This window comes from Panthera leo, chromosome A3, assembly GCF_018350215.1.
Source record: "Panthera leo isolate Ple1 chromosome A3, P.leo_Ple1_pat1.1, whole genome shotgun sequence".
Taxonomy (NCBI): Eukaryota; Metazoa; Chordata; class Mammalia; order Carnivora; family Felidae; genus Panthera; species Panthera leo.
The window spans coordinates 114,600,022-114,626,565 of record NC_056681.1 but is presented as its reverse complement, the minus strand read 5'-3'; the positions used below and the strand labels follow the sequence as shown (position 1 = coordinate 114,626,565).

General features: G+C 55.0%; 1 protein-coding gene across 1 annotated transcript; it reads left to right on the top strand.

Moving 5' to 3' along the window:
- On the top strand, positions 1 to 26,544 carry EHD3 (EH domain containing 3). The gene is made up of 6 exons (XM_042933315.1): positions 1 to 472; positions 8,997 to 9,173; positions 12,403 to 12,500; positions 20,019 to 20,431; positions 21,089 to 21,253; positions 24,320 to 26,544. The coding sequence occupies exons 1-6, from the start codon at positions 246 to 248 to the stop codon at positions 24,845 to 24,847; spliced, it is 1,608 nt and encodes a 535-aa protein (XP_042789249.1). The 5' UTR covers positions 1 to 245; the 3' UTR covers positions 24,848 to 26,544.

Here is a 26,544-nt window from a genome sequence, read left to right as displayed (position 1 = left end):
CGCCCCGCTCCTGGGTCGCCGCTTGAAGCGGGAGCTGGGCTGGGCTCCAGGAGCTTGGGCAGGGCGCGCTCCCGTCGCCCCGGGGACCCCCGCGCCGCGCTCCCGGCCATGGTGCGGCCGAGCCCCGCGCTCGGGTGACACGGCGGCGCGGCTCGCAGCGGCTGGTGGGTCCTGCGGGGCCCCTTCTCCCAGGAGCCGAGGGCGCCGGACGCGGGGCTGAGCGCGGGGGGCGAGCGGCGGCCGCGATGTTCAGCTGGCTGGGTTCCGACGACCGCCGGAGGAAGGACCCCGAGGTCTTCCAGACGGTGAGCGAGGGGCTCAAGAAACTCTACAAGACCAAGCTGCTGCCCCTGGAAGAGCATTACCGCTTCCATGAGTTTCACTCGCCCGCCCTGGAGGATGCTGATTTCGACAACAAGCCTATGGTCCTGCTGGTGGGCCAGTACTCCACTGGGAAGACCACCTTCATCAGGTGAGCCGCCCCACGCCTAGGTCCTCCCGGTGACCCCTCCTGCATGGGGAAAAACCGGAAGCCTTCCGCTGAGGGCGCTGAAGAAATTCTGGTGTTTGTGTGTCCAAAGCTTTACCCCCACGATTTCAATGCTGCCCCCGCCCCTTCCCCTACCTAGTGCCTCCCTGCCCTTCACTCAAGAGGTCGGTTTGATGTGTTAGAAGTTCAGAGTCATCCCTATTCTCCCCATTTTATGGATGATGAACCTGAGGTCCAGGAGGCACAAGTGAGAAAGCTCCTGGTCACAAGAGCACCTTTTGCTGGTGGGGGAGTCTCACACCCTCACTTTTTAGGGACATGTCCTCGGTGGCGAGGACCACCTCCCTTGCCTTTTAGAGGGCTCAGCCACTCCCCTGGGGGCTTTGTAGTTGCCACTGATGAGGTGGGCTGGGGACTCTGGAGCCCTTGCTGGGTAGTGCCACTTGTCCTTTTTACCAGTTTCCTTCTCTGAGCAGACCTACATCTGTCTCTCAGAGACTGGACAGAAGCAGTGTCAGAAGCAGAATGCCTTTTTCTTTTCCCTTGTTTGATCATAATGGCTTAGTAATAACATTAAAGTCTTTTAGAGGTGGAAGGGACACTGGTGATCGTCTCAGCCAGCCCCTTGACTCGGCAGGTGAAATGACCGAGGCCGAGGGCTTAATGACGGTCCCATGCTGTGTTAACTGGGTAGGAGGCCCACCTGGAAGGCTGGTCCTAGATGCATGGGAGGACGCGCTTGGCTAAATGCCTGTGGCTTTGATGGTGAGTCATCTATTCCCTTGAGTTACAGAATCCTAGGGCCGGAGGGATCCTCAGGGAGTCAGCTTGTCCACCCTGCATTCAGAGAGCTCTGTGCATTGCTCACCGGAGTAATGACAGTCTTCCCCATCTTTACAGGATAGGCTCCTCCCCAGTCCTCAGTCCACACAATTCTCAAGGCCAGGAGGTTTTCTTTGGCCTCATTTACAGCCATTGCCAAACTGCTGCAGGTGCTCCTTGGCCCTCTGTGTTGAGTCAGAGCCCTCTAGCGAGGCAGTGGGTGCAGTGGCCTCCCCAAATCAGTGGTGCTCATCTCCTGCAGGTTTCAAAGCAGGGGTCCTGTTTCTATTCAAATCAAATCTTACTATAGTTGGGCCACCTGCAACATGCAAAGCACTGTGCTTTGTTTGGCAAGGAGAGCAGAAAAGTTAACAGTCAGCTTCCTAATTTTCTAGCTACCAATTTTCCCTAACAACGAAGCTTATACACAAGCCTGGGAGCAGGGCTTGCCCCGTGCTAACATGTCCTGTCGGAACAGAACACCAGATCGGGCTTGCCTTTCTTTGTAGGGTGGACAGCCTTGGGCTCCGCGGCTTTGAGGGGCTGAGTGATTTCTAAAGAAGTGCGGGAGGTAGGGGGTGGGCAGCTACTGGCTTTTGGGTAGCTGACATTGTTAGAGCCCGAGGGCTCTTCGCAATGAATCTAATCCATTGCTTTCTCAATTTTTTAAAAGGTCAGTAGATCCTTTGAAATTCTGACAAAAGCTTTGGCCCTGTCTGTAGAAAAATGCACATACACAAATTTACATGTAATCTCAGGGCAAGAACCCTGATCTGATCCATTTCCCTTAGTTGCTGCCAAAGGCACTTCAGAGCTACCTAGGTTCTGTACAAAGGTTTCCTTTGTAGCCCGCGTCCTCCCATTTACAGATGACTCCTGCCCTTGCACAGCCCTCCTTGGCCCTCCGGACACGCCTCGGTTATAACTCTTAGTACGTTATTATTATCTAGAGCTTCTCCTTCGGTAGCACCAGAACTTGCTATTGTGCCTTCGCTCCCTGAGGCCTTGCCTGGGGTCTCAGCTATGGGAGGCTCCCAGTAGAGGTTCACGGAGTGGGAGGGGAGAGTGAGGGGGAAAAGGCAAGTGTCCCTGGGGGCAGGATCCTGAAGCAGCCTACAGGTTTAAGTGACTCTTGACTGAGACACTCCCCTGGCTTTGCCTGAGTCATGTTGGCTGTTAACTGGGCCTAAGAGAGGGGCAGAGTCGAGTTGCCCAAGGATTATTCCTTATCTAAGAGAGACAGGAAGGCTGGAGGGGGGTGGGGGGAGGCAGTTCCCTCGCTTTCTTATCCCCCAAGTACAAAAGTTCTCCCTCCTGGATCCTGTAGTAAATGAATTTAGCTCCTGCAGTCAAAGCCACCCGCCTTGAGGGCGAGCCCACCAGCAGAGTAGCAAGGCTTACAGCATAGGGAATCCCTCCAAAACCAAATTATATCTTTTCCTTCCTTTTCATTAAATCCACTGAACAGCTATTTTTCCCCCATTGGAAAATGGAGACAAGAATAAATTTGAGGAAGGAGAAAAAAAAAATCACCCATAATCCCATGACTCGGGAGAGACCATTTTAAATATCATATGTATATATCTATCCTTCTAGTATTTTTAGCTATTTTGTAACTATTTTGTTTTAGGTTGTCTCTAATTTTTTGCTATTGTCGACTCGCTCTACACGTAATATTTTTCCACACGTTGCACTGTTTTCTCAGGGAGTCCCAGAAGTGAAATCACTAGGCCAAGGGTTGTGCAGTTTTGCTTTGTTTTTAATTTTTTTATGTTTAATTTTGGTGTTAAGAATCCTATTTCTGAGTTGCCTTCCAAGAGGGTAAGGTGAGACCACACCCCTTCCCCAGAGCAAAGAAGGCTCCACTTGGAGTAGCTAAGGCGGTGCTCCCTCCCTCTGCCTCTTGCCTGAAGCACCGTGATTCACAGGCTCCGGCCAGGCCTGGACCTGTGAGGGATGTTTCCCTCGGAAACAGACCTGCCTCTTCATTCCCTGGCCCTTGGCCTTTTGCCTTCTGAGTGTCCATCCACTTTCATTTATATGTACTTGCCACAGGGTCTATTTCTCATCTCAGGAAGAACGTGCAGAAAAGGACATTCTTCTAATAACTAATTAATGTGCTATGCTCTCTGCCTGAAATAACTTCCCTGGCCTAAGGCCCGGCAACCCCGACTCACAAAATAAACAATCAATTGGCCTAGCGGCTGCTCCCTCCACACAGGCTGCCTCTTTCGATACAGTAGCCCTGTGTCCCTCTGGCTCTGGCAGCCTTCCTCCTGCTTCTGCTGATTCCCTCCCTTCGCTCTTCCTCTGACTGGCCCTAGCAGCCTCCAACCCTTGCTCCCTTGCACACTTGGCGCCCCCAGTCCCGGAGCTGCATCTGGGGCCGCCCCGGGGGCTGAGGAAGACCCCAGTGCTCTGGTGGGCTAGAAGGGAGGCCTGGCTGGGCGGTCGCGGAGCTGAAGGAGAGGACTATGGGATCAAGTGTGGGGCCTGAGGCTGGCAGAGCTAAGCTGCCTGGGTCTGCACAGGGAGGTCTGGGCTGGTCCTGAGGATCCCGCGGCCCTTCTACAACGAGACTCAGACTCTGAAGTATGAGCACGTGGTGGGGCTGCAGGGGTGAGGTGGGGGGCTACTCAGTGGGCGCTTTGGACTCCCCCACTTCTTCAGGGGGCTCTCTGCATCCTTCCACAAAGGTGACTCAGCATCTGGCTGTGTTGCACCATCTCTCCTCACAGCCCTGGCATCCCCCCTGCCCAGGCCTCATCCCCAGCTTTATAGCATCACCACCACGAGAAAGATGATCCTCCAGAAAGCCAAACGGCTAGAGACAGGGGCCACCATTCCACGTAGACCCAGTGACCTCTGCAAGGTCTATCCTGCCAGCCACAGTGCCTGCCACACCTCACTCCTATCCTCCCGCTGAGGTCAGGGGACATCTTTTCCCATCAGGGCTCTGGTCTGCTGGTCCCTCAGTGGGGCAGAGTGGAAATCTGCCCACCTCTTATAAGGCCTGAGTATTACTTAAGGGCGTAGACAGCCCTAGGCCACCTGCCTCAGGTCTGGCTTAAGATCTGCCTTGAAAGTCAGGTGTCTGGAGGTCATCAAGAGAAGCTTTCACCGGCAGGAGGGGACCTCTGGAGAAAGGCCTCCATCCATTCCCATTGACAATGGAGTGAGGCCATGGAAAGAGCAGAGTCCGGCTCAGCAGAATCCAGGCTCCAATAGTCCTAGCTAAGAGGCCTTGTCAGGAAGGCCTAACCTGTCCAAACCTCAGTCTCCTCACCTCTAACATGTGAATCGCAACGAACACCTCGTAGTACTACTCTCCAGTTAGGAAGGGAAAGAACCAATATAGTGCCAGTTATGTTCCAAGCATTGTGCTTAGGGCTTTCTCATTTGCTCTCCCCTTTCAAGCTGATTCTATACGCAGAGGCCTAGAGACCGGCCCTCAGGAGGGTGGGGGAAGCCCTTTTGGAGGTGAGGATCTTGCCTCTACCTCCAAGGGCTGGAGGAGGGGTGGCAAGGGGATCCTGTGGGCAGTGCTGGATTAGTTGTGGACTGGGTGGGTCAGCCTGTGGCAGGGTGGACAGAGGCAAGGGGAGGCTAATGGGAGGCTCGAAAGCCCAGCCACGAGTCTCCTCTATGCTGGGGCTGCTTTGTCCCATGGCAGAGGCTGCTGTGTGGCGGGGACAGGGGTGGCTGCTCCGTGGAGCACAGAGCCGACTCAGTCCTCAACACGGCCATCGAGGATCAACCATCCACTACCTCACTTTGTGATTATGGGGTGCTTTCCGGTGTCCCGAAAACCTCCTGAGGCCAGTATTACCCAATAGGGCAAGTATTACTGTTTTGACCCCGTTCAAAAGCTCAGACCCCGAGACTGAGACCAAAGATACAGATGTACAACACAGATACCTAGAACACAGAGCAGAAAGTGACATGTGCCTTTCGAGTCTAAAGGTCTGTAAAGTAAGAGCTGCAGCCTGAGGTCTGGCCCCCGCTGTTGCAGACATGGATAGTCCAGAGGCAGACCGGGTTAAGATTCTTGGCCCCATGCCTTTACCCTGGGGGCTTAGGTCACCAGTAAAGCAGGCCACATGCTTAGATTGCCAGCCAAGCAGGACACAAACAAATGAGGAAAGTGTTAGAAAATAATTTGCTTTAAAAAAAACGTGAAGAAAACTCATCCTCCTGGGAAAAATCAGAATTTCCTGGGACTTCCTTACACCTATATTGTGGTTTAGTATTTATTCATTTTGCATGGGATGGCTGGGGGGAGGAGGGCTACCCAAATCTTTTCAGCTCTTAGGGCCTCTCAGTAGTGTTCTTTGGCCCCAAAGTTGAGCAACCTCTACCTCAATTTGCTCAACTGTGGAACTGAAATAATGCTGCCATCCCATAGTGCGTCTGGGACCAATTAAGTGGAGTCATTTGGGTAAAGGTCCCAGAACAACACCTACCCCACAGCGGGTACCCCGCCAGCCTGGCCCTCTTGATTCTTGTGTGTCCCCATCTCAGCCATTCCCACCCAGGCTTGAATTCACTTTTCTTTTCTTACACTACTGTGGGAACGTTTCTTGCCTGGCAACAGAGGCGATCTGTATCACTCCCCATAGAGAAGCAGTGATGAGCTCTCTCAATAGGTTTTCCTTTCTGGACACAGTGGTGGCTTTGTTAAGGGTGCGCTCGCTGCTGCAAGCCATACGCAGATGTCCCTGAGAATTTACCAAGCCCTGGGTTCTCTGCATGGCCCGACTGTGTCCCTGGACTTGCTGGTGGCTTCATGGGATTCTGTGTTTCTCCAGACCCGTGTGTGGTCAGCAAATTGGAGGCCATGTGGGTTTAGCTGAGACGCCAGGACAGCGGGCCCAGCCTCCAGGCCCTCGCTTGGCTGCCTGAGGCTGCGGCTCTGGAACATCCTGGAAAGTGGCCTCTGTGATGCTGGGAAACGTCACCCTTTGTTCATCTGCTGGTACACCACGTCTCTCTCGGGGCTGGAATCTGAGGTGCCTGTGTCAGGAAGATACTTCGTCACTGCATTTGGCCCTCTTCAGGCTGGGCATTCTTGAGGCTGCCTCAGAAATGTTTCTTTCCATCCGTCTCTATTTCGGCTGTCCCTGAGGCCTTTGGTGACATCTGGCACCCTCCTCCAGCCTCAGAATTCACACTTGCCATACTCCCTGCGGGACCCAGGCCCACACAGGTGTCCCCTTCCCAGCACAGGCAAGAATGGGTGGGGTTTCCCGGGCACAGCCTTGACTCTCATGAAGCAGCTTCAGGTTCCGAGAATGGCCTTGTAGAGCCAGTGGCACTGGCCCTGCTCTGGTCCCCGATAGCAGCCACTTCTGTGTGCCACATCCCACTCATGGAGACTGGGTGGTGAACCCCAGCGGTGGGTGTTCAGGAGAAGAGTACGTTCCTGGGTTTATGAGCACCAAAGCCTGGCCCCTGGCCAGCCTCCTGCCAGATCATTCCCCCTTGGGGTCCTCTTGTTCCACGCCTCCTTCTGGTCCCCTAGGGGGGCTCAGCCCTTTTGCACTTCCTGGTCGAGGGACCTTAGGCAGGAACGGAAACAGTGAATGTAGTGGTTAGGAGCATGAATTCTTAAGCCCACGTGCCAGGTTCAAATCCCGGCTCTGCTGTTTACTGACTGCATATCCTGGGGCACATTGTGTGACCATGTCTCCTCCTTTTTTACAATGAGTGGTAATCTTGGTGCCAGGTGCTTGTTTAAGTGCTTGGCGTCTGTATCTAATGCAACACTATGAGATAGGCTTTCTTATTAGGCCCATTTGATGGTAAGGACCATGGTGCTCACATCAGAGATGGGAAGATGAAGTGGGATAAGGCACGGAAAGTCTAGAACATCTCCTAGCATATGGCAGGTGCTTCATAAACCAGAACTATAATCTCTCAGGTTATGGAGCGAGGTAATGAGGTTCGCAGAGGGCAAGTACCTTCTGAAGGGCATGTCCCTCACAGTTAGAGAGACTCGGTCGCTGGCCCTGGGCTGCTAAGATGCCTTACCTCTCCTCTGAGGCCCCAAAGAAGGTGTGTTTGAGAAAGCCAGATGCACTGTCCAAGTGTGCAGCTGCTGTCATTTATTGTTAGCACAACCCAGGAGCCAGCTTTCAAAATGGTCCTCTGACGGGAGGGAATCCTGCCTTCACACTTGGATTATTGGGAGGGAGATGAGAGGCTTCCCAAGGCGGCGGAAAACCCTCCAGAGCGGGCGGGGGTGGCCTCCTGGGTAGCAGCTCGTTGCTGGCTCCTTGGGGAGGGAGCCCGTAGCAACCCGGCTCGAACCGCCCTGTGCCTCAGAGTAAACGAGTAGCTCAGAACACTTCCCGAAGGCACAAGGAGGATGTCGACGAGCCAGAGGAAACCCTCGGCTACCAGCCTGCTGGGCAGAGCAGGACCCATGCCCCAGGCCCGTTCTGGGGAGGTGTAAGGTGGGCAGAGAGCTCAGGCCCTAGAGTCATGGCATCCGGTCCCAGCTCTGCCCCAAACTGTGGGGCCTTGATCAGCTTGCTGTCAGGGCGGAAGACGGCCGGAGAGCAAAGGATTTGGTGTTAGACTGATAGGGGTTTGGATTCCAGCTGTACTACTGGCTGTTTAACTTGGAGAAAGCCACATAACCCTACGAAGCTTCAGCTTCCTCAGTACCTGCCCATAGGGCCGCCGTGAAGCCTGTCGAAGATGACGTCCTCCAAGTGATGAGCGTAGTATCTGGCAGGTGGAAATGCTATTGAGTGCCGGTGTCAGTGGTTTTATCAGTGAAATGGGAAGGTTTGTCTAGAGCAGGATGTCCCCCCGGGCTGCACGTTAGAATCCTCAAGGGAGTTCCTAGAACAGTCCGGTGGCCCGGGCCCCACCCCTGAGCCGGGGGGGACAGGACCTCCGGGCTGGGGCCTGGGCACCACTGGCTACAGCTACACAGTAGCTCAAACGCACCACCGGGGCTGAGGACCACTGGCCCAGGAGGCCTCCGTGTTCCTTCTCTTCATTCTCTGGCTCGCCGTGTGCCTTTCCTCTTGACTTCTAAAAGGGGCTGTGGAGAGGGGCAGTGGCCTTGGGCTCTCACTGCTTAGGCCTGAAGAAGAGCAAAGAGATGTACGTACAGGCCACAGCCTCATAGTGATGCTAGACAGTGGGACCAGCGCTCGTAGATGACACGGAGATGGGCCTGGCGCAGTGTCCCTTCACACTAGTGATGCAGGAGCTGTCTTTATGTCTCATATTAAATGGCTGGCATATGGACCTACGGAAAGCCTGCATGGTCTGTGGATGGTCTCTTTCCTACCTAGCCTCACTGCCAGTATCTTAGCTGGCTGCCTCCACCTGTAAAATCCACTGCGCCCCCTGCAGGAATCCGTGTCAACCCACACCTTGTTTCTGAGCCAAATGTTGCATCTCCTCGCCCTCCAACTACTGATTCCGAGAGGATAAGAGGTAAAGACCAGGGGGACAGATTAGATATTTTAAGTGCAGCTAAAATCCCACTTCCTTTGGATTCTCCACGAGAGGTCTTTGGATTCTCCGTCCGTGAAAACGCGTCCCTACTGCGGAATGTTGTCGCGGTCCCTCTGCCCCTCTGCCACGACTCACGTCCTCACCTGCCTGTGGCAGACATGCAGCTTGAACAGAGTCCCTGCCTTACGACCGTGCATCTTTCTGCCAGGTACCTACTGGAACAGGATTTCCCAGGCATGCGGATTGGGCCCGAGCCGACCACTGACTCCTTCATTGCCGTGATGCACGGACAGGTGGAGGGGATCATCCCTGGGAATGCCCTGGTGGTGGACCCTAAGAAACCTTTCAGGAAGCTGAACGCTTTTGGCAATGCCTTCTTGAACAGGTGAGTGCTCAGGGAGCACGTGTCCTGGGTGTTCTCTATTTTTCTTCCTGGAGTATGGGAAGGAAGAGGAGGGGTTTGGGAGGCTCGGTGCCTTTTCCATACCCAGTGTCTCTTGGTTGTTCCTTTCTTGCTGGGAGTGTAACTGAGTCGGTCACTACAGATTAGGGATATAGGGCTAATTCCTGATCATGGAACAGGGAAGGGTACCAGAGTTAGATCACCTCCCCCCTAATCTAAACCTCCCTCCAATGAAAGTGGAGAGGGCTATTCTGGGTAGTTCCCAGCTTTTGTCTATATAGCTGACCCTTGACCACACAGGTTTGAACTGCGTGGGTCCATTTATATGAGAATTTTCCACCGAGCAGGGTGGGGGAAATGACGCGCCTAACACCCTCATTGTTCCAGGGTCAACTGTACTAGGGAAGGGGTTTGCATCCAACTGGAAGGAGGTAGAGGAAGGTTCCTCTCTATTCCTGGACGTTGTTCTTACTGGGTGGAAGGAACCATGGGATGATGGTGGAAGTCCTGAGTTTGAGCACTGCCTCTTTACTAAACTCACTGCGAGACCTTGGACAGGTCACCTCCCCTCCCCTGGGACAAGGGTAAGCCTGCAGTCACCAGGGGTATTATGTCAATGTGAGTGGCAAAAGCTGTAGGGAATGCTTGGCAGGCTGGCCCAACATTTCCGTTATTATTCTACGTAACCAGAATGCAGGCTGCCCCCCAATCATGCTTGTCATATAGAGCCACGCCACAGTTTCGCATGTGCATTGTACTTAAACAATTTGAACTACTTTCTTTAATAGGAGGTATTTAGAGTAAAGGCAGAGATGATGGGCTTTGACATCAGATAATCTGGGCCCAAATCCTATCAAAACGGCACCATGGATCTTAGACAAATTACCTAATTTCTCTATGCCTCGCCTTTCCCGTCTGTAAAATAGGCTAAGAGTAATATGCTTCTCCCAGGCAAGAGGACTGACACGGCCTCTGGGGGAAAGTTGGCATTTGACATGGGTTGGTCAGTGATGAGTGAAATGGCCCTTTCCAGGGTCTGGGTGGGAAAAAAGGACATCTCAGGCAGGAGAAAACTGGGGGGAGAAACCCCAGTGAGCAGAGAAGAATGGAAGAATATGGCTCGCTGCAGGAGCCCTAGGAGCAGAAGACTGAGCACTGTGAGGTTTGCGCCTTCCTCCCGGAGCACTCAGGAGCTGAAAGGACGGGTGTTTAGACTGATGTTGGAGGGGGACCTGCCAGCCATGTCCATTGGAAGGACATGAGGGAAGAAGGAAGCCCCCTTCCAGGCACCTCCAGTTCCCCGCAGCCACACCCATGGAGGCTGCACCACAGACGTCTGGCTCCCATCTCAGTGCTGCCCAGGGGTCGTGTTCCAAACATGCTCCAACCCCCGTAGCCTCCTTCTCCCTCAGCAGATGGCCTTGCCTCCTCTTCTAGAGAAAGTGGAAGCCAGGATCCATGGAGTGTTCCCCTGCCTCTGTCCCCACCCGCTTCCACCGGTCTGCAGAGAGCTGCGTCCTCTCTTCCGCTCCGCGTCTACCTCCTCTCCCCCCAACAGGTGCTTCTGGGCCAGCTCCTCAGGGACCTCACCATCAGGGATTCCCTCTTTCCAACGACACCACCCTCTCCCCCCTCTCCCATGTAGAAATATCTCCTCTTGACAGCCCTGGAGCAGACCCTACCACCTTCAAGTTTCTTGACTAGACCTCCTCATTTCCTCCTTTCCCCCACCACCTGGGGAGCATGGCTTCCCCCATCACAGCTGCCCATGTGAAGGTCACCATGACCTCTCAGTGATGGTGAACAGCAGACACTTCCCACCATTACCTCACCCCGCCTCTCTTTGGTATGGGTCTCTCTCAGCCACTGTTCCCTCTCAGCTCCCTGGCCCTCCTGCGGCCTCCCTGTTGGCTCTGTCCCCTTTATCTCTGGCTTCTGTGACCCAGTGTCCCCCTCAGTGGGGCTCACCCTCAGCCCCCTGCCCTTCTCACTCCAGGAGCTCAGCTTGGGTGAAGGTTCAGTCACAGCCCTCGCCCCCAACCAGCCCCATGCACATGGCTACCTGGTCACCAAGTGACAGAAACCCAGCTCAGGCCAGCTTCAGCAAAATGTGGGGTTTCTTGTAGGATACTTGGGTGTGCCATAGAGCCTGAGGAGCCGTGGGCTTCGGTAGGGCAAGGGCCGTGCCATTTTCTCTTCCAGCCCATCATCTAGCCCAGCACCCAGCACTCCATACAGACGGCAAGCACTCCATACAGATCTGACGAACTGAACCGGATTTGCTGACAACCGTCGTATCTAACTGAGTCACTCTGTTGCATAAAATGTTCCTCAGTATAAATGGGTTTCTGTTGCCCTCAGTATAAAACCCAGACCTCTCAAGGCCCCCGTGATGTGAACCCTGCCTCCCTGTTCGGCCCCACTCTGGCCACTCTGGCCTCCTTTGTGAAGCCCTCCCTAATGCTCCCGTCCGCGTGTCCCAGCCTCCTCACCTACCCTGCCTCTCTGCCATCTCGCTGGGCAGCAGAGGCCCGCTGAACCTGAGATAGTAAGACCCCTTTTTGGCTTGCGCCAAAAACGGTGTGTAAGAGAGGGGCCTTGAAGAAGGGCCTACGTTAGGTTTACCAGTTGGTGTTCTGAGACTTCAGGATGTAGCCCTAGAAATATTTCTTTTCACAAGGCTTGACTACTATCTCGATAGCAGTGCATTTGGAAGCCCAAATAAATGTTCCCGGGTGGTGGGACTCCTTCATCAAGGCCAGCTCCCATGCCGCATCCTCCAAGAAGCTGTCCCTGGAAGCCATCTCTGCACCTTGGATTTCCCGAGCCCTTTACCTGACCCCCCTCGACATGCTGGTCCCATCCCACCTCATATTGTGGTGGCCCATGCACATGCCTCCTCTCCCCACCAGACTGTGTGCTGTGGGGGCAGAAACTGAGGTTTGGACATCCTAGTGTCCCTGATAACAGGGCTGCACGAATTCAGGACCACGGCTGCCTCAGGATCAGCCAGGGAGCTTCCTCAAAGTGCAGGTCCCAGGCCTGGTGCTAAGGCTGAGTCTGGATTGGAGCCTGGGGGTCGGCGTCAGAAGGCAGCCAGGCTTCTGGACGTCCGCCCCCCAGGGCTGGGAAGGCTGGCGTGCGTTTGCACGTGTGAGGGTGTGCGGGAGCCGGTGAGAGGACAGTGCGGGTTTGCTTTCGCCCTGCGCAGGTTTGTGTGTGCCCAGCTGCCCAACCCGGTGCTGGAGAGCATCAGCGTCATCGACACCCCAGGGATCCTCTCCGGGGAGAAACAGAGGATCAGCCGAGGTAAGTGACGCACCTGCGAGGATGGACTCTGGTTCTGTGCTGTGTCCTTTCCGGTATGTTCTCTTGCTTCTGTACTATGAGCTAGACCCCGGGGCGCCTGGGTGGCTCAGTCGGTTAAGCGTCCGACTTCGGCTTAGGACGTGATCTCACAGTTCGTGGGTTCAAGCCCCGCATTGGGCTCTATGCTGACAGTTCAGAGCCTGGAACCTGCTTTAGATTCTGGGTCTCCCTCTCTCTGCCCCTCCCCTGCGTGCACTCTCTCTCAAAAATGAATAAACATTAAAAATATATATATATATATATATATATATATATATATATATATATATATATATATGAGCTAGACCCCCAGGACCCTGTCCTACCTTGATGAGCTGACACCACCTGGTGTGCTGTGGGGACAGTCCTAGGCAGGGGCCAGGGGACAGTTTGGGTCCACTGTGGCTCAGGTGACAGCCGGCCTCTGTCTTCTCCTCTGTAAAAGGACACAGCAATTATCTGCCTTATTTACTTCATCGGGTTGATTCGTTCCCCAAGAGGCACTACCCCCAGGCCAGACCTGGTTTGCTTCTGAAGGTCCTGTCGTCCCTGGCCTGGGGAGATCTGCAGGGAAGGCATATGCCTGCAGAGAACTTCATCCAGTGACGTGGGGAGGTGAGCGTGCTCTGGGCCTAAGAGTGGGGAGCTGGTATGTAACAGCACTTTGAAAACTCCAGACAGATATGGGGTAACTGCTCACTAAGGGAGGTCCCCAGGCATGGCAGTTAGCGGATGGAACCTCGGTGCCCGACGGCCAGCGTGCTGAGCCTGCCTTGCTGCGTCCTAGCTGCGTGAGCTCGGGCAGGGTTCTTCAGTTACGCCTCTGTAAGATAGGGGGAAATTGTTCTCTCTACTTATAGGCTTGTTTGAGGATTAAAAGAAATAATATAGGTACAAAAAGCCCTCTGCCCGGCATGTAGCAAGTGCCCAGTAAACATGAATAAACATCATCATCATCATCATCACTGGTTTTTTTCTAGCTGTAAAATGCTAGACGATGCTGTACAAAACTAAAAGTCTGCCCCTGGCACCCCACCCCAGCCTCTCCCACCACCTCCTGCTGTGTGCCCTGGGTAGCCCCCCTGCCCTTTCTGGGCTGTGTCTCTGGCGAGCCATGCCAAGCCACTCCCACCCCAGTACTGGAGCCAGGAGCTGGGCTGGAGCCAAGTCCGCACTCAGAAGTCAGCCTCCGGGAAGGGAAGTCTTGAGACTGGCAGAGAGGTTCTCTGGGCAGTGGCCTTAGGTGACTGTCTGCTTCCCTCCCGCATGTGCCTTGGCCCCTGTGCTCTGCAGCCTGCCAAGGTCTGTCCTGCAGCATGTCTGTGCCACCATGGTGGGGCCCAGAAAACCCCTCCTCCAAGGGCATGGCCTGCAGGCGCCGGCACCCACTTAGCCCCGGGCCCCCCAGGAGCAGAGCCCACTGCCTCACCGGCAACAAGCCAGTACCCCCAGGTCTGTACTAAGGGGGCCCAAGTGCCACTGGTGCTGGCCTGGGTACAGGCCCATAGTTTCAGAGCTGGGCCTCCCTGAGCATTCCTGCCAGCTGGCCCGGCTTCCTCTCTGCAGGGAGCAGGTCACTCTCTGGGGTGGCAGGACCCAGCTCAGCCCTGGGCGTTGGGAGGGGGGTGTCCCCCATGGCCGTGTGGGTGGGTACAGCCAGCCTGACAGAGGGTAGACAGGGAAGATGGCGGGAGAGGCCCTCAGGTCAGCAGCCTGCTCCAGGGCCTCTGGACCCCGGTCTGTCCTGCAGATAAGACAGAGCCTGCTGTCAGGACCTCAGTCTGGAGTAGGTGGGAGCAGGGGTAGGTAGAGGCCCCAGCAAAAATGCCCTGTGCCTCCCTCCCATTTCACTGAGGAGGTGACACCTGGGACGAGGGGCAAAGAAGAAAGGAGGGGCCTTGTGTGAACACGCCATGTAATCAGTGGGACGTCAGTGGGGGAGCATGGGCTCCGGGTGGTGCTGGGGCTGAGGCGGAGCTGGTTTGGAGACATAGAGCCCACGGCCCTGGGAAGACAGGCTCACCCACCCTCTCCTCTGGACCTTCATGAGCACTGCGGTGCTCGGGTCCAACCCTTGTGGAGGGGAGGCTCTGGTGGCTCTCCGTGTGGCTTCTGTTTGTTTCCCTAAATACTCCCGTCCCTCCTTACCAGCACCGCCCCCTTCTCCTGCCCTGCCCCAGTTTCATCTGGGCCCATCCTGAGTTTAGGCCTAAAGGGGATTTACTGTTTCACACTAGCCGCCTGGGTGTCCTTAAGGAAGGCTCAGGAGAGCCATGACTTTTCAATCTGAACTACCTGGGGGCTGGGGAGCGGGGAGGTGGCACATAGACCTGTAAGGCAGTGCAGCCTGGCAGGTAGGCCCGGGGAGGACTTCAGCCTCTGGGATTTCCAAGGGCACTGGAGTGGGAGGTCAAAGCCCCGGTTTTTAGAACCAGTATGGGTCTCAACAGGCCACATTTTTCCCCCTGAGCCTGTGTCCACTTCTGTAACAAGGGATAATGATACCTATCATAGGACCTTGTGAGGCCTACAGATGGTAATGGAAACCCAGACATCAGCTCTGGGCTGGATGACAGTGAGCTCTCTTCTCTCCCCTTTATCTGCCAGCCAGGGTTGTCCATTATACAGTAATGAGTAATCTGTATGGATGGCCTCCCTTATGAATGCAGTGCACAGCCTGTGCAGCTGTATATGGCAGCCTACTTCTAGGGACTCCTGCCTTCCTCAGCTCCTGTCCCATTCCATTTGTTCCCTGTTCTTGTATTTTCCTGCCTGCTTTCATCTTTGGACCTCAGTGGCTGCCCTCAGCAAATTGGGTGCTTGGTTTCCTTACCTGCCTTCCTGTCCCCTCCCACCCCACACTGACCTCTAGAAGTGATGGCCCACGAATGGCTACACAAGCCAGTCAGTCCTCTGCCTTCCCTGCAGCCTGTGATAAAAACCAGAGCTGGGAGCTGGGTACTGGCACTGTATCGCCAGCCCAGGCAGTGCTGCCCTCAGCGCTCCAAGGAGACCAGGAATGAAAGGGCATCAGATACCCTCAGGTGTCAGGAAAGTTTCCAGTATGCAGAACCTCTCTCATCCTTTCTCCGCCATAAAACCTGGCAGTTCCGGTTTATATCTACACACATATACACCCCCACGTCTACACGCACCCACCACTCCCTCCATATACACTATCCCCCCCCCCAGACACACACACACACACACACACACACACACACACACACACCCGTGTGTGCACAGAACCAAATGTTCTGTGTGTGGCTTCTTGCCTGGGGCCCTCAGAGCTCTGGGTTTGGCCATACCACAGATCTGGTGTTTCTGTCCTTCCTCTAGCCAGCTCAGGACAGGACATGGCCCCATAGGTCGTGCCCTGTATAAGCTCACCCAGCTGAGAGGCGCGTAGAGCCTACAATCCAGCCCACACTCCATTTACTGAGCTTCATGCCAGGCACAGTGCTGTGTCTCACCAGCCAAAAGCGGCACCATTATCAAATCTGCACAGAGCCGCCTCTCGCCCGGTGGCCCCAGGGTGCCCCATTCTGGAAAGTGAGCTGCTCCCAAGGGCTCCCCAGGCCTCAGACTTCACGGGAGGGAGCACCCAGCCTTGGGCCAGAGCTGGAAGAAGCGTGGCCCTTGTTCAGGGTATGGCCCCTGCGCCCAGGCCTCGGGTGGGTGTCTGAGGGGGAGAGAGGAAACGGGACATCCGGGAATCTGAGCTCAGGAGGTCCTGGGCCAGCACTTGTCTCTGGATGAAGATGACCTGGGATGGGCAGCAGAGGAGGCAGTTCCTGGAAGTGACAGGATGTGCCCAGCCCCAGGCTCATTACTGGGAAGAAGCAAAATGCAGCAGAAGTGGGAGGGGCTCCGGAAGCCTGAGTGTCCTCACACTTGGGACCCTCATTTCCTGGCTACTTGTCAGCTAGAATCCCCACAGGCCCCACCCTAGAAAAGCACCCCCTTGGGCCTGGGGCTCACATTCCTCCCCGTGGATCCCTTCCTTTATGGGTGAGCTCAGCAGGGCCACAGCAGGGAAAAGCCCGGGCTATAAAGCTGCAACGCAGGCTGGTCTCCTTAGACCCAGTCTAGTGGCTTTTGAGTGGTTTATCATCACCTGCCCAGGAAGAGCTTGGGGAGTAGAATGGGGCCGGCTCTCATCTCCGGTCCCCCCAGGGACACCTTGGAGGGTCCAGGCTGGTCCTGGCAGCCTCACGTCCCTGGCCTGTCCCTGGACCCTCACTGGAGTGGGGCCCCAGACTCCATGCTGTATCTATGCTCCTGTGTGGGCACCATGAGCCAGGGCAGAGCAGCAGAGTCCTGAGGCATGTCGCAAGGGCTTGCCGGCAGCCTTATGGTCATCAGAGGCCTGTGATGAGTCTCTCAGGCCACTTCTAAGGTTACTTCTCGGAGGCATGTAGTGTGGTGTTTGTTCCCCATTGGCATCTGAACTCTTCCCACGTTTTGAAAATTGATGCCCTTTTATTTCTCTTCTGCTAAAATGTCTTTAAATCTCAAAAGGGATTTTGGGAGGCAGGATAGGACCTTTTATGCACCCACCACAAGTGCCTGGTTTGAGGGCTCAGACCTCTGAGCTCCAGCCTCACACATGGCTATGCATAGGAAGAGAGTGTGGACCCGAGTCAAGGGTCTGGGGTCTAGTCCCGAGTTCGCCACAACCTGCCTGTGTGAGCTTGGCCAGCCCCTAACTTCTCTGTCCCCTCCCCTTCCTGTAAGATGTGTGTGCCCTGTGTAGCTCCTGGCATGTGGACAGTTATGAGGATCAAATGAGCCGGTGTGGTTGAAAATACAAAGAAATGTGCTGCCTGTCAGCGTCCCTGCTTTGCTCTTCAGAATATGCGGGAAGCCGGTGGGTGATTAAGGAGTTGCCTTGCTTATTGTGTTTGTCTCATTGATTTCCTCCTGCCTGGCATTACTTAGAAATGCTTTCTCTCCAGTCCTCTGGAGCCTGGAGGGTAGTGGGGAGAGCCCCAGATCGCTGCAGGCTGCGAGGTCTCTGAGCCTGATGCCTGCAGACCAGATCTCCTGGAGCCAGACTTGCTGCACGTAATCCCAGGGTTTCCGAGAAGACCAGCTTTGCTGCTCAGTCTCTCGGGGCTTAAATCTCCCTCCACCTCCTAGTTCGTGTCTTATAAGCCCTTGAGCTGCTGCAGGTGCTCACGAGTCCCTGCTGGGGGTCTCAGAGCCATTCCCAAGACCAGCCAGGGAAGGGGACCTATCACCCCAGACATTAGAGCAGAGCCTCCAGACTGATCCGGGCCCTCCCTGTGCTCTTGAATCCTATTGCCGTGGCTCTATCACTGACCCCTCATTGGTCAAGTGTTATCATCCCCATTTAACAGCTGAGAAAACTGAGGTTCAGATTTGCTAAGGTCACACGGAAGATAAACGAGAGAGCTAGTCCCCTGCCTTTTGCTTAATGGGTCCATCTGTGCCTTTCAGATGCTCCCATTCCTGGATGTGCCTAAGAACTGTCCGCCCCCCACCCCCATCCCAGAGACAATTACCTGTCCTGGAGGCTGCTAGGCTCTGAAGAGCTGGGAGCAGGAGGCTGAGCTTCTGAGGAAGCCTACGCCCTCATCACCTGGTCCTCGGGTCCTCGTGGCCAAACCTCGGGAGAAAGCGCCTGGCATTACAGACTTTGCAGTTTGATAGCACTCGTCACAGCATGCAGAATTTGCAAAAGTGGGAAGATGAATAGGAAGCCTCTGTGCTTATGAAATCCCAGAAAAGATTTCCAGAAGCCTGTCCTCAAGCAAGAGCAGATTTCACACAGGCCCCCCAGGGTGTTTAAGACAGAGGCCCCCAGCCTCCTTTCTCCCTGTCTGGCAAGGACTTCCTCGTGTCTCCCCTTCATCCATCCTGCTCTCCACCCTCACCCCTCTGGTCTTAGAAGCAGGGAGAAGGGAAGCTCAGAGGTCTTCCTGTCCAGCTCCCTGCTTTGACAGGCAGAGAGACCGGGGACCAGCGACCGAAGGCTCTTTGCCCAAGAACACACAGCACCTTAATGGCTGAACAGAAACTAGAAGTAAGCTTGCCAGGCCAGTGCTACTCAGGCGACCCCTTCAGAGCACATCCTACCTCGAGAACACTGGGCTGACGGGAATGGGCAGGGGCCGTCATCTTCTGGCCACACTGAGCTACTACTGTCCCTCCCCACCCCGAAGTGGGGGCTGGTCAGCCTTGCCCTTACTTCCCCCCAAGCCTTTGCCGTGCCCCCCCCCCCCCCTTGAATGGCTGGTGCCATCAGGGATTGGTGAGAGGTGGGAGAGGCGGGAGCCTCTTTTCTTTACAGCTTCTTCAGCCCCTTTGCTTTCCTGAGTCCATGGAGGGGTGACCAGAGGGCCTGATTTGGGGGGGAGACATGACCCTGCTTCCACCCCTCCCTTGGGGGCCTTGCACACTCTCTGAGCCTCTGCTTCCTTGTTGACTAAGTGCTGGGCTCTAGCTGCCCAGCCGACTGGGAGTGGCCGCTCTGGGATTTGTTTACAAGGAGCTGCAGCATGCTCTCTGGGCTGCCCTGCCCGAGGCCTGCACGCCACAGCCACAGTTGGGAATGATCCCTGCTGCCCTCCCCAGCCACCAAGGGGGGCAGGCTTGCCGGTTCCAGGCTCCAGAGAGCAGGAGAGTGGGTGCAGGCTGCAGGCTTGCCTGGAGCAGGAATGCACAGGCCTCTTGGACTCTGTGGGAGCTACTGGGTGGGCCTGGGCCCTGGGGAGGGAAGGAGAAAGGGTGGAGAGGCAGGGAGGTGGCCACGTGCAAGACAGCTGCCCTCCGCATGTGCGGGGAGCCCAGGGCCCAGGTGGTGCGGTCCAGCCCTGGCCCCACCGTTTAGGGGCCGTTTGACTGTCACCTCATCTCTGAACCTGTTTCCTCCTCTGAAAAGCCGGGGTGAGTCTCCTCATCCTGCGTATCTCAAAGGATGCTGCGGGGGTGAAATGGGGCCATGAAGTGAACGTCTTGCCTGCCAGAGCAAGCGCTGAACTTGGGGTTGGAGAGCTGGGTTCTGTGCCCCAGCGGCTGCCTACCAGCAAGGTGGTCTTGGCTGAGTCACTGTGCCCCCGTATCTCCGTGGCACTGACCACACCCCTGCCTGGTTGCTGGGCAGAGCCCACCCCCGAAGCACTTTCTTGAGCCCTGTCGCTGAAAGAGCCTCTTTGCCTGAACGAGAAGACTAAATGGGAATAATGATGTTACTAATAACTATGTGCTGGGCTCGGAGTGTATTTAGTCCTTATAATTCCATTAGTCAGGTGCTATTAGTATGTCCATCTATGGGTGAGAGAACACTCGTGAACACTAACATGTTCAAGGCCAAAGAGTGGACGTGTGGGGGGGAGGGGGGGGCTGGAACCCAGGCATGACTCCCTAGACTCTGTGTCCGGTGCCTGGCTTCCTGTCCCCAGGCCCCTCCCTGTGCCACGGAGGCCCCCCCTCCTGACCGCCCCTCTGCCGCAGGGTACGACTTCGCGGCCGTCCTCGAGTGGTTCGCCGAGCGGGTGGACCGCATCATCCTGCTCTTTGACGCCCACAAGCTGGACATCTCTGACGAGTTCTCAGAGGTCATCAAGGCCCTCAAGAACCACGAGGACAAGATGCGCGTAGTGCTGAACAAGGCGGACCAGATCGAGACGCAGCAGCTGATGCGGGTGTACGGGGCCCTCATGTGGTCCCTGGGGAAGATTGTGAACACCCCGGAGGTGATCCGGGTCTACATCGGCTCCTTTTGGTCCCACCCCCTTCTCATCCCAGACAACCGGAAGCTCTTCGAGGCGGAGGAGCAGGACCTGTTCCGAGATATTCAGAGTCTGCCGCGAAATGCTGCCCTGCGCAAGCTCAACGACCTCATCAAGAGAGCCAGGCTGGCCAAGGTGAGGCTGTCCCCCGGAAGACGGGGAGGTTCGGGGTGGGTCGGTCAGGGGCTGCCGCCTGCAACCCTGAGCTATCGCCTGCTGGGGCGGGCCAGGGGGGTGGTCGGTGTCCTCTAGCTCCTGCATCATGGGCACCAGCTGAGCCCCCCCAGTAGCTGGGGGCAGGATAGTGTGGTGGTTCTGGTCACAGGCCCTGGCGTCAGGTGGCCAGATTGGAGTTTATGAAATGTGATCCCAACCTGGCAAGGTCCTAAGTCTCCCTGTGCCTCTTTCCACGTCTGTAAAATGAAGGGGTGGGAGGGTGAAGTAAGACAAGGAATATAACAGCCCCCATCACAGTGCCTGTCATCGTCAGAGGTGCTCAGTAAACGTTAGCTGTTGCTGCCTTCCTCGTCCTCAACATCATCACCAGTAATTACCATCCCTAGAACTGCCTTGACCTTAACCTCCCCCCATAGTCTCGCCTTTCCCATGTGATCTAGGAAAACAGCTCAGAGCTGCAAGCAATGAGGGAGCAAGGGGGTGAGATAGAAATGATTGCAGAGGTAGCAGCAGGAGGAGGGATTTATGGGAAGAGAGGGGGCCAGAGCCACCCTGGAGGGAAGAAATGGATCAAGGGTCTTGATCGGAAGATTTCTCTCTTCTCCTGGTTCTCAGGTTCATGCCTACATCATCAGCTCCCTGAAGAAGGAGATGCCGTCGGTATTCGGAAAGGATAATAAGAAGAAGGAGCTGGTGAACAACCTGGCTGAGATTTACGGCCGGATCGAGCGTGAGCACCAGATCTCACCTGGGGACTTTCCCAACCTGAAAAGGATGCAGGTAACTAGGGGTCTGGGGCTCCAGGACAAGGGACAGTCCGATTGCCCAGAATCAGAAGGCAAGGAGATGGCCCCAGGTCTGCCCTCCGTGCTGGACCACCGCTGGCCCAGCAGGTGTCCTACCTGGGTCTGGGGAGAACACAGAGCCCCACTGCTCTCAGGGAGGCTGGGGTATCATGATGCTTGGGACCCGACACCTCCAGTTTAGACCTCCCCCAGTCATGGCCACCACAAGCTTGGAATCCCTGCCATGCCACGTGATATGGAATGTCACCTGACACAGGGTCTCCAGGCCCTCGAGTGCCTAAGTTTACCTCTGAGCTCCCACTTGGGAGCAGTTTGGGACACAAGCCATGAAGAAGCAGAAGTCTGCACTGAAGCCTGCTTTCTTTGGGGTACACCGTGGGTTCCTATCTTGGCCTAGCACCATCACACCTGGTTTCTCACGTTAGTCCCCAAAGCGGTCCTCTGAGGGAGGCATTCTTCTTCCTCCTTTTACAGAGGAGCCAACTGAGGTCTACAAAGCTAATTGACCCGTGTAATTAATGGCTGGCAGTTTTCTGAGTGTGCTGTTCACACAGGCTGCTGGTAGAAAAGCCAGAATCTATCCCCACAGTCCAAGTGAGAAGCCACCACACCAATGCTAACTGGATCCTCTCTGAGCCTCTGACTGTTCATCTGTAACCTCAGGCTCCGATGCACCCACCTTAGATGTACGCTATGAGCATCATCAGTGAGATAACATTTGCAAGGTACTTAGCCCAGGGCCTGGCTCTTAAAACGCAGCCTCGAGTTAGGTAAGATGTCACCACTGAGGGAAGCTGAGTGGTAAACACGGGGACCTACTTCTCTGTACAATTTTTGCAGCATCTCATGGTTCTGTAATTATTTAAAAATACAAGCTTTCTCTGGGGCGCCTGGGTGGCTCAGTCGGTTGAGCGTCCGACTTCGGCTCAGGTGATCATCTCGTGGTCTGTAAGTTTGAGCCCCGAGTCGGGGTCTATGCTGACAGCTCAGAGCCTGGAGCCTGCTTCGGATTCTGTGTCCCCCTCTCTCTCTCTGCCCCTTCCCCATTCATGCTCTGTCTCTGTCTCAGAAATAAACATTAAAAAAATAAATAAAAGGTTTCTGAGAATTAGGAAATTTTTTTTAAGAATAGCAGCACATGTAGTTGTAATAATTGTTTTTGCTCTCGTTGCTGATTTTGATCTTTGGCTTGGGAACTCATTTCTCAGTTTAAGACTGGAGGTTCAGAACATCAGTACAGTCCCAAACAGGCATTTTTAGTTTCCTATGTGCTAAAAGGAAGAGAAAAAAATAGACATTCAAATAGTGCATGCGTTCATGTATCCATTCATTCCTGGAACCACCTACCACAAGCCAGTTACTAATTTCAGAATTACTTTAACATAACTCAGGTTTGTCACTCAGCTGTGGCTTGGAATACTTCAACTTTCAGCTTCTCTTTCTGTTAAGAATGTAACGATCTGGGGGCCCCCCCGGGTGGCTCAGTCGGTTGAGCGTCCTACTCTTGATTTCGGCTCAGGCCATGATCCCAGGGTCGTGGGATTGAGCCCTGCATGGGGCTCCATGCTGGGGGCATGGAGCCTGCTTGAGATTGTCTCTCCCTCTGTCCCTCTCCCCTGCTCATGTGTGCGCGTGCACTCTCTCTCTCTAAAATAAAAAAATTAAAATTAGAAAAGAATGTTGTGCTCTAGAAGCAAACATTTAGGAAGACAGCATTCGAAAGGGACCACACGACCCCATTTTTAATGTGAGGAATCCTTTTGCCGCATACAGATTTCACCTTATCATCTGTTTGCCAGTCACACGTTAGGATCTGTTGTCCGGTGCCCTGAACCAACCATGTAAATGGCCGTCCTGATGGGCCATCGATGTGGGGTGATGGGAGCACCCACTGTGCCCCCTGGAAGATATTAGGTTGCCCGTTTGGGAGCCCACCAAACACACCTCGACGTGGACAGGCTGAGAGAGATGCCAGGGACCTTGGGCTAGTCTGCTTCTGCCCTGCACACCCCCACCGGCCCCCACCTGCCTCCTAGGCTTGGCCCTGCCTTAGAGGGGAGGTGAGAAACGCACAAGCTGACACTCACTCTTAAAATGTCGCCGTGGGTGTTTTCTGAATTTTTCTGCCGGGAATTCAATGTGCTTGTCCCTGAGATTTCTGTGCACTGGCCTCTGCCCAGTGTCCTGAGATTGTTGTGGTCAGAGCCAACGGCCGGAGCAGAAAGCTCTCACCTTGTCACTGAAAAGACCAAGGAGCAGCCGGGTGTTCTCGACTCAGACGCCTCAAAATCGCAGAGATGCACCAAGTGGAACATATTTCTTCCACCATGTGGTGTGGGTGTCACGGGAAGGCAGGAAGGTGGGCTTTTACAGAATCTGCCCACCTGTGTCTACTGTGTCAGAACCCTCAGGGGAGACGCGGGTATCTGAAAACTCTCCAGCTAATTCCGATGAGCAGCCTAAGTAAGAATCACTGGTTTGGAGATAAGCCTTGGCTTCTATTAGGATTTGTTTTCAGTTGCCTGTGCCTCCGTCTTTCCTTCCCTTAATGGGGATAGAATGTGATTCCCCTCCCTCAGAAAGTCCCCGGAAGAGCGAATGAGATCACGCAGTGAGGCATTTGCAGTGCTCCCCAGTATTACCACCATGGTTAGAGCACAGAGACACATACGCCTCGGTCTCAGAGGACAAAGCATTCAGGAACCATCCTTCAATAGCCAAAACTAGCTGAAAGAGAGATGTAATTGCTTTCCAGCGTATTAAAGGGAATCCAGATAAATGGATCAAACCAATATTTGTTCCATTTCCTTTTCTTCCCTAGACCCTGCAACTGTCCTCTCCTGAAAACTTCCACCAAGAGCCAATGTGCCTTTTTTTCTTCTCCTCTCTCATATCTTTCAATATTTCATTATTTTGCGATCAGCTTAGCTTCCAGGGCTGTGAACATTCCAGCATTAGCAGAAGGCAGCATCCCCAACAAGGGGAAATAGCTCCTTCCCTTGCCTCCTACGCTCACCTTCTTTTCTCTTCCTCTTCCCAGGACCAGCTGCAGGCCCAGGACTTTAGCAAATTCCAGCCACTGAAAAGCAAGCTGCTGGAGGTGGTGGATGATATGTTGGCCCACGACATCGCCCAGCTCATGGTGCTGGTGCGGCAGGAGGAGACACAGCGGCCTGTGCAGATGGTGAAGGGCGGGGCGTTTGAGGGCACCCTGCACGGCCCCTTCGGGCATGGCTATGGGGAGGGGGCTGGGGAGGGCATCGATGACGCCGAGTGGGTGGTGGCCAGGGACAAGCCCATGTACGACGAGATCTTCTACACCCTGTCACCGGTGGATGGCAAGATCACAGGGGCCAATGCCAAGAAGGAGATGGTGCGTTCCAAGCTGCCCAACAGCGTGCTGGGCAAGATCTGGAAGCTGGCTGACATTGACAAGGACGGCATGCTGGATGACGAGGAGTTTGCACTGGCCAACCACCTGATCAAGGTCAAGCTGGAGGGGCACGAGCTGCCCAATGAGCTGCCCGCCCACCTGCTGCCTCCATCCAAGAGGAAAGTTGCTGAGTGATGGACAGAGGAGGAGGTTCAGAGCAGGCAGGTGTTAGAGGGGACGGGGGAGAATGAGATGTGTGCGTGCGCGTGCGCACACACACACACACACACACACACACACAGATATACACACAGATCTTGAGAAGTACACTGCAGATGAGAGGGGACAGGGAGCCCCAGGCTTCCAGGCTGGTCTTTGGACACATCTCCAAGTTCTCAGCGTTGGTAGAAGCACAGGAGTGCTCCCAGGGCCCCAGGTTCAAGCCCAGGTCTCCATCCCTCTTTCCCTCCCATCTCCCACCACCCGCAGAGGCAGTTCACCTGTCCGCGGGTGGCCCATCCACCTCCAGATTCCCTGGGCTCAGAACAGATGGAAAATGCTTGTCACTCAATAGGCACTCGCTGTTTTCAGTGCCGTCCCCCACTCTTCGGCTTCCCAGTGGGGAAAAATGGTCCAGGTCTGAGAGATGGGAGTTAGGGGCTGCTGTGGGGAGCAGGGGTTGGCGGGAGGGATGGCGGGGAAGGAAGAAGCATCCTCTACCTGGTCCCAGATGTGAAGAGACACGACCTTGAACTGTGTGCTTTCCTAGGCTCGGGCTGTGTCTGCCTCGGCAGACCTGCCCTTGAACCCTACCCCTACTTCATTTCAAAGAATCCCAGACCTGGAGAGAGGAGAAAAAATTGGCAGGAAAGAAGGTAAAGAAATTGCCCTAAATCCTCAACCCAAAGCCAGTCAGGGTGGCTTTATTCCCCAGATTTTGTGAGGTTGGTGTTTTCTCACCCAGCCCTGATGTCTGGAAGCTCAGATCCATCTCCCATGTATCCAGCCCCTCCTGTGTGCCAGGAGCCAGCCGTGTTGGGCACCTTACATACAGCATCCCGCTCGGCCCTTGCCAGCCCCCAAGGAAGTAAGCATCAGTCCCCCCCACTTTGCAGATGAGGAACTTGAGACTCAGAGGAGTTCAGGTGACCTTCCCGAAGTCACAGAGGTCACATGTGGTAGAGGATTCAGATCCAGGACCTCAGACCCTTCCTTCTGCTGTGGCGATATGTGCAGGATCCCAGCATCGCTAGTGGGCTATGAACCTTGGAGAACAGGCCAAGCACGCAGGGCACCGCAGCCTCCCAGAGCAGGCTGGCGAGGGAGGAGGGCCAGCCAGCATGTGGTGGGCCATCAGTCTGGCCATCTGTCACATCACAGAAGCAAACCGTGCCGTCTGGCTCTGCGGCCCGTGTTCCTAAAATCACAGAAGTCCAATAGCGCCAGCGGGAGAGTGGGCTGGCCTGCTGGATGCTGTTTGCGCCCGTCCCCGCTCTGCCGCCCACCCAGGGCCCTGAATCATCCCAGTTCAGATGCAGCCACCGGCTGTCGTCAAGTGGGACCTCGTGCTAACTCAGAAGGCTGACCTGAGAGGTCTGAGGTCCTGTTCCCTGCGGGAGCCCCCGCGACTGCAGCGTCCTTGGCACATGGCCACCATTCTCAGTGCCCTACTCCCTCCTTTATGGTTTCTCCCTTGGCTTGCTTTGTGGCCACTGAACCAATCACTTTGTATGCTATCCTCCTACTGTGATGGAAAACAAAAACAAGTATAACTTATTTTCTATCTATGTTCAGACTAGAGAGACAATATTCTATGTATCTATGACGTGCTTACTACTGCAGTGCATTTGTCCGTCGTACTCATGTTAATATAGCACATTTATCCTTTGGTA

What these genes read in the sequence shown, in the direction of transcription:
- EHD3 (XM_042933315.1), top strand. Translation starts at nt 246, where the DNA reads ATGTTCAGCTGGCTGGGTTCCGACGACCGCCGGAGGAAGGACCCCGAG. An exon ending in GGGAAGACCACCTTCATCAG is followed by an intron (nt 473 to 8,996) that starts GTGAGCCGCCCC and finishes TCTTTCTGCCAG; the next exon opens with GTACCTACTGGAACAGGATT. An exon ending in CCAACCTGAAAAGGATGCAG is followed by an intron (nt 21,254 to 24,319) that starts GTAACTAGGGGT and finishes TCCTCTTCCCAG; the next exon opens with GACCAGCTGCAGGCCCAGGA.